This window comes from Cariama cristata, unplaced genomic scaffold (assembly GCF_000690535.1).
Source record: "Cariama cristata isolate BGI_N322 unplaced genomic scaffold, ASM69053v1 scaffold2826, whole genome shotgun sequence".
In the NCBI taxonomy this organism is placed as follows: domain Eukaryota; kingdom Metazoa; phylum Chordata; class Aves; order Cariamiformes; family Cariamidae; genus Cariama; species Cariama cristata.
The window spans coordinates 40,992-47,615 of record NW_009621346.1 but is presented as its reverse complement, the minus strand read 5'-3'; the positions used below and the strand labels follow the sequence as shown (position 1 = coordinate 47,615).

At 44.6% G+C, this 6,624-nt stretch overlaps 1 protein-coding gene across 1 annotated transcript in view; it reads left to right on the top strand.

Moving 5' to 3' along the window:
• The first annotated feature begins 3,766 nt into the window (after window positions 1-3,766).
• The window catches only part of EIF3J (eukaryotic translation initiation factor 3, subunit J), a 5,944-nt gene continuing 3,086 nt past the window's right edge, over window positions 3,767-6,624 (top strand). The window contains exons 1-4 of the mRNA XM_009701913.1: window positions 3,767-3,895; window positions 4,652-4,709; window positions 4,956-5,047; window positions 5,526-5,640. Coding sequence (XP_009700215.1) covers window positions 3,767-3,895; window positions 4,652-4,709; window positions 4,956-5,047; window positions 5,526-5,640 — 394 coding nt within the window. The remainder of the gene's footprint in view (window positions 3,896-4,651; window positions 4,710-4,955; window positions 5,048-5,525; window positions 5,641-6,624) is intronic.

The following is a 6,624-nucleotide window of genomic DNA, read 5'->3' as shown; positions in this document are numbered from 1 at the left end:
CCTGTAGCCTTTCACATTCGTCGTTTTGAGAATGGTGCGCAGGGTGAGAGATTAGGATTGGGTTTAGTGAAAGCAGTGCTGTATTTGTGCTTCTGCTGTTGACCAGAAACTTCGGTGCTGTAGCAGCATGTCTTTCCCACCCCTTTTTCCTACTTCCCACCACCACTCCCCCAGGCCCCCCGCCACAGTCGGAAAGTACAGCGGTCCTTACTGTGCAGTTTCAGATTTGGTACTGCCCGTACCGCTTTAAAATATGTTTACTTAGGGCACTATTTGAAACGGATTTTTACCGTCCTTCAAAGAGTGATGTCTGCATGGAATCAGTATTAAAATGTGCAGATGTTCATTTGTGATGCTTATGAAAGCAGACCTTCCTTTAAAAACTGGTTTTCTCCTACTTGGTTCCAGCTGTCCCTTAGCAAGGCAGGGGGACTGGAAAGTGGATGCCCCAGAAACCTCAGTTTGCTCCGGATTCACATGGACAGTAAGCAGAATGATGCCAGGGAACATACAAGGAACGTGCTTGATGAATGTAAGGAATGAAGTAGGTCAACTGAAAAAGACCATTTAGTTTCAAGTCAAGCTGCTGAGATATTGTAATAGACGATCTCACGAGCCGACTTGGTCGTTGTAGGATGGTCACAAGTCCGAAGCTTTCCGAAGCAGAGTGTTGCTGCTTACTGGGTGAGGACTTGTTTGTTATTTAGACCCCTGACTCTGTTACCAGAGTCTCTGAAAAACACCAGCACGATTGTCCTTGGAGCTTAGGGTGGTATTCTTTTTCTAAATAGTATGAAAAAGTAGTTCATCTTCTCTTAAAAAAAAAAAAAAAAAGTTAGTTTTGTGAGTTGCAGGCTGGGCTGTCCCTTTTCCTTCTTAAATTCACTAACACCGACATGCTATAGTTATCCTAGGTGTCACATTACAGCAGGCAAAATAAATAAAGGTATCTCTGTATACAGTAGCTACAGTCACTTGTAAAGAGTGTGGTTAGCATGTAACTATATGCATATATATATAATTTATATATGTGTATGTGTCTATAAACACGTGTATCTTAGACTCATTGTCTCTGTGAGGCTTGCTTTTCCTTCTTCCTTTGAAAGTGAGAAACTTTTCTGCTACCATGGAATGTGTCCAAGAGAACTGGTCTCCAAAGCGTTATCTCTTGGAGACACCTGTGCTTTCTGTGGCTTTTTTAATAAAGGAACCAAGTTTTGCCACGTGTAGTAAGAATGCAGCTACTTAACTCTTCCCGAGGGATTATGGTTTTAGTACTGAAGGTGCATCTAGAGAGAAGGACCGCTCCAGCAAAGCAAGCTATTTTATTTTACTTTGGTTTGCTCTTGCTGTAGAAACACCAGAGATCACAGAAGTGACCCTGGGAGGTGGTTCCTTAGGCTCTAGGCTCTTTCTTCGCAAGGGTCCACTGTGGGGGAAGTACACATCTAAGAAAAATGACATGGTCTAAAATAGAAGCACAGAGTGTTTTGTGACCACGAGTTTGTCTTGAGGTTAGTATTTCACATTTTGGGATGTGTTTTATATATTCAGATTCTGTAGTTTATTTTAGAAGATTTTTTTAGTAATGAACTTAAAGCAACTGTTAAGTTAGGAAACTTTGACTTCCCCAGGTTTAAAATTAGCATCTTCACCAGTAACGAAACTCCTCTGCAGTGTTACCCAGAACACAAGTTTCCCAGAAGACAGGCCTCCTACCAAGGAATTTTCATCTATTTACTCTTGGGCAATTCTGTGCTTGGCAAAGCCAAAACTGGGAAATGTGCTTGTTATCGTCCAGGCGACAGCCTTCAGCATGGTGTAGCCATTCCTTTTGGAAGGAGAGCGTTCAGGTTTAGCTGGGAATCTAAATGCTGGAGTACCTGCTGCTTTCCAATCATGTCTTCTGGTTTTGGGGGGAACAATGTGCGGTATCATATGTTTAAGGTACCTGTGATGGAGCATGTGAAATAGTAAGAGAGCTGCTCTCATCAAGGGTTTATTTACATGAAATGGAAGATATTTTCGGTAGCCTTATTTTAGTTAAGTATGCATAAGCAGGTATCGTTGAAATACTTTGGAATAAAGATGTCCTCTTTGAATTACTTGGCATGAGTGCAAAGATACACCATGAGAGCAATTTTCTTTTCCTCCAAGAGAGCTCACTGGAATTTATAAACCACAGAAATAGGTGTATATTTGGATGGTCCTCCTGGCCCCAGTAAAAGAGGGGGGAAAAAAAGAAAAAAAGAAGCCTGCCCAATATATCAATCATGTTATATTACTATTTAAAAAAAAAAAAAACTGTTGGAGAAGAGTTGAGGCAATAGTAGCGTGGCTGGGAGTCCTGCATACCTTCGCACACCGGGTTGAAGAGCGAATCCTCAGACGGCGACGTCTCGCGGGTTGCCCTGCCGGCAGCATTTCTCCGATGACGCGGAGCTCGCAGTTGCCTGTCCCCAGTTCCAGCAGCAGTGGTCTCCGGGGGTGGGCTCTGGGCAGTCGACGATGCCTTCGGTTAAAGCCAAGATCTTAAATTCCACCTCAGAGCTCAGGGGCAGGTTGGGCCAGATGGCAGAGGGTCACACCCCCCTCCGAAGGGTCTGCTCTTCCTACGTTGCTTCATCATCGCAGCTTTGCAAGCTGGCACTGCCATCGCGCGCTCTCCCCGTGCAGTCATAGCTAGCGGGGACGGGGTCTGCTGCGGGGAAGGAGTGCGTCTGTCATCACGTGGAAGTCCTTGCCCACGTACCCTCCGTTGTACCCTCCCAAACGTGCTAATGATACGCAGCAGTTTCCTTCAGTCCCGTGAGTACCTTTACATCACGGACAGGGCGCCCTTCCTGAAATCTGTGATTTTAAAATCTGGCTGTGAAAGGACAGGGCAGGGGATAAGGCAGCAAGCTATATACAGCAGTAATGAACAGAGCTATTTGAGAAGTGGGTGTGACAAACTCTTAATTAGATATGAGCTAAAATAATGCTGCTCCAAATTCAAGTCAGCTTCTTGGAATGTGGAAGGGAAGCTGAATCCCTTACAAGTGCCAATTAACTGGAGTGAGCTGGTAGATGAACTCGGGCGTCTTCCTTGCTTGGATCAGCACGTTGCAGTGAAATACTGAGTTCTTCCACCAATGTCTTATTTTGCCATGCTAGTAGCAACCCTTAGCAATTAACAAAGAGCTTGCATGACTGCTTGCACTACTGTTTTGAGGTGGAAATGAGAAAATTCAGGATTTGTGGTTTTCAGGCTTACCGATAATGATGTACTGAGGGTATGTGTGATTTTTGTGTAAACTAGGTCTTGTCAAATATAATCTCTTTAAGCTTGCAAGTCGAGTTGAAACAGTTAACTAAAATTAGATTCCTGTGAGATTTCTTGGCTTCAGCTTCTGGTGTGTACATCATGTGGTACTCAGCACGTAACTTCACATCAATTTTAGAGCATCGATTTCCATGCGGAGGCCATCCGCTTGAATTTGCAGTGGCGTTAGGACAAGGAATATGTATTCCCATAAGCCTGACCCAGATACCAGTCAGGAAGAAACTGCAGAATTACCACTGGCAAAGTCTGCAGATGACATCAACAGGTCAGTTCCGTAGAAAACGATGCTCCCTCAGTATTCGTTTGAACCACAGGTGGTATTTTGAACCACGGATCATCCACCTGGGTACAGGACAGCGGCCGGGAGGAATGGGGGACGATGGCTCTGAAAGGGAGGAGGGCAGCGAGCGATGGCTGGCGGTGGGGTGTGCCGTGCAGTAGATGAGGGCCGCCACAAATCGTGAACATGCTGAAGGCGAAAACTGGAAGCAGAGAGCTACTGTAAACACCACCGTGTTTGAAAATGCACTGGGGAACACGATGGCTGTTGGAGAACAAAGTGATTCGTCTGTGAGAAGAGTCTTTGGTCGCTCCTTTGCGTGTTAAAAAAAGCAGCGATCATTGGGCAAAAACGTGGTTTTGTGACTGTTAGAAGTTGGTATTCCTGCCTAAAGGTGGGCTCCCGGCGTTCTCGAACATCTGCTCACTGCCGCTGCCCCTGCCCCTGCAGCACAGCCTCGTGTCGGCAGCAGACCCGGGTTAGCCTTCCCCCGTGCCTCGCAGCTCCGGGTGCAGGAGCGCTTCTCCCAGCAGAAGGGAGAGGGGCACACTGGTGTCGCTGGGCTGTGGGTGTGGGTATCTGGGAAGGAGGGGGTCTTGGGGCGTGGTGACTGCCTGTTCTCATCTAAAATGGTTTCAGGCGAGTTGTCTGTGCTCAGTGGTGGCTGGTACTACGCGCATGTATCCGATGGCATTCCCATGTCTTGTCATGGGTAATACAAGAAACTGTAAATAATAAACTCATGTTTTACTGCGGGGGCTGATTTGACTGTTCATGACCTTGCTTTTGTAACTACGTTGATGTGAGCTTTCTCAATTGAATAAAAGCTGCCTTTTTCTTGGTAAGAACTGGTCCCGAAACATCTTGGTCACCTCCCGAAAGCCGTGCCCTTGTAGCACAGCTGTCACGACTTCCTCCCTGCTCCAGCACGTAAGATGAATGGCTGTGTGAGCATTTAAGGAGGTCATGTGTAAGCTGCTGCTCTTTGTTACCTAAACAAGTAGAAAGTATCTGTGAAAGAATCTTAATTAAAACTTATTTTGTAGGATAACTGGGATGATGAGGAGGAAGAGGAGGAAGTGAAGGAGACAGAGATAAAACAAGGTAAGCCTTAAAAGTAATACATTGCTCTGTACGCAGCGTCAGAACAGACACTGGATTTGTCTTGGGTGTATCTGAAGAATCAAAAGGTTGGTCTTGGTTTTGACAGAGCATGTCTTTCAACTCTCTGGGTTCAGATTCCAGTCGTTGAGCTCGGTGGCTTGCTCTTTGATTAGTCTTTCTGTAGTTGCTGAAAAACAAATAAAATCAATGGACCTCTTGGGAGCTGTATTGTTCAATGTTTTACAGAACCAAAAGTTTCAGAAAAAAAGAAAATAGCAGAAAAAATAAAAGAAAAAGAAAAGCTACAGAAGAAAAAGCAAGAGGAGCTTAAAAAAAGGGTAACTCCTTATTTCTTCTGGGTCTCATAAAATTTAGAGGGCAGGTTTGATATTTTTTTTTTTTTTTTGAGATTGAACAAGACCTGTAAAGATCTTGACTAGTCTGATAAAACAAACTTAAGTCTTGTACTTAATAGCGTCTGGGGGATGTTAGCTTTAATTTCTCTGCAGTTTAACCAGTTGCTGAAATAATGCTTATCTCTGTTTTGTATGCACCACATGATAAAACTTGCAGCTGTGAAACTTAGAACTAAGGCATTTCTTCCCACTTCTTGTAAAATGAACAATTTATCAAACAATGTGGCATTGTTATACCTCATTGGGATGGTTTTCAGGTTTGTACGTGCTTGAGGTGCATTGACCTCAGGCAGAAGTAAGCTATGCAAGTGGCACTGGAAAAAACACCGCTTCTTGTACTACCTCCGCTGAAGGGTAAGAAATATAACGTTCTCCCTATATATATTTTTTTTAAATTCAGTTAGAGGCACCAGAGGAACATAAAGAACTTACACCAGAAGAACAGTTAGCAGACAAACTACGACTAAAGAAATTACAAGAGGAGTCAGACCTTGAGTTAGCAAAAGAAACATTTGGTAAGCGTGCCGTGCCCAAGTCGGCGAGTCAAGGAAGCTGCTGTAACTGCGGCAGCACAAAAGCGCGGTATCCTCTAAATAAAACTGCGTTACGTGCGGATACCCTGTGGGAAGCACGGAGCAGGATTTGAGTGTCGGAGCACGTGCAGGTTGCGTTACTGAGATTAAAGAGGGGTTTAAATTCAAACTACTGGAGGCATGTCCTGCTGTTAAGGATTAATTGCAAGAACCACAAAAACATCGTCAGAGTAGAAGGTGCTTTTTCTTAACATGTCGTGGTAGGAGGTTACAGGAAAAAGATGGCGGACTAAATTTTCCAACGTACCGGTACTTCTGGTAAAGAGATGAGTGTGTAAAAAGAAAAGAAAAAAAAAAAGTGCTGTCTCTTAATGTTTATTAAGGTGCTTTACAACATGGATTTAATGAGGCTTTGGACGAGTGTGGCACAGCGTAACTCATGCATGCTTTACTCCAGGCAATCTGTGCAATAAGCTAGATGTTGAGAAAGCCAGTGAGGTTCGTGGAATGAGCTTGTTTCCTGGCACCGCGGGAGCAGACTTAAAGCAGATCATTCTGGTTTTATGCTTTGACAGAACTAGCAAAGATACTGATTCATAGCAGCATTCTTCAAACGTGAAGCGTGTTTCCTTGATCACAGTGAATCATACAGCTTATTACTCAGGGAAAATTCTGCTCTGTGAGTCTTCTCGGAGCCTTGGGGAGGGGGGTGCATTGAATACAAAGAACCAACTAAATTTTGCACTTTGGAGCTCAAGACAGGAATTCTTTCTTTAAGGGGAGAGGGGCATCAGGTAGTGCACGTTGCTCCAGCGAACAGGAAGAGCTGGTTCAAATTACGAAGTTTTGCAGCAAAACACCTTTCCGTACAGGCTAGTAACTGCGGCTTTGGTGTGGCAGAAGCCAGTGGGAAGTGAGGGAGCAAACCGCAGCTTTGGTTTTGCGAAGCTGCGGGGGAGGGGCAGG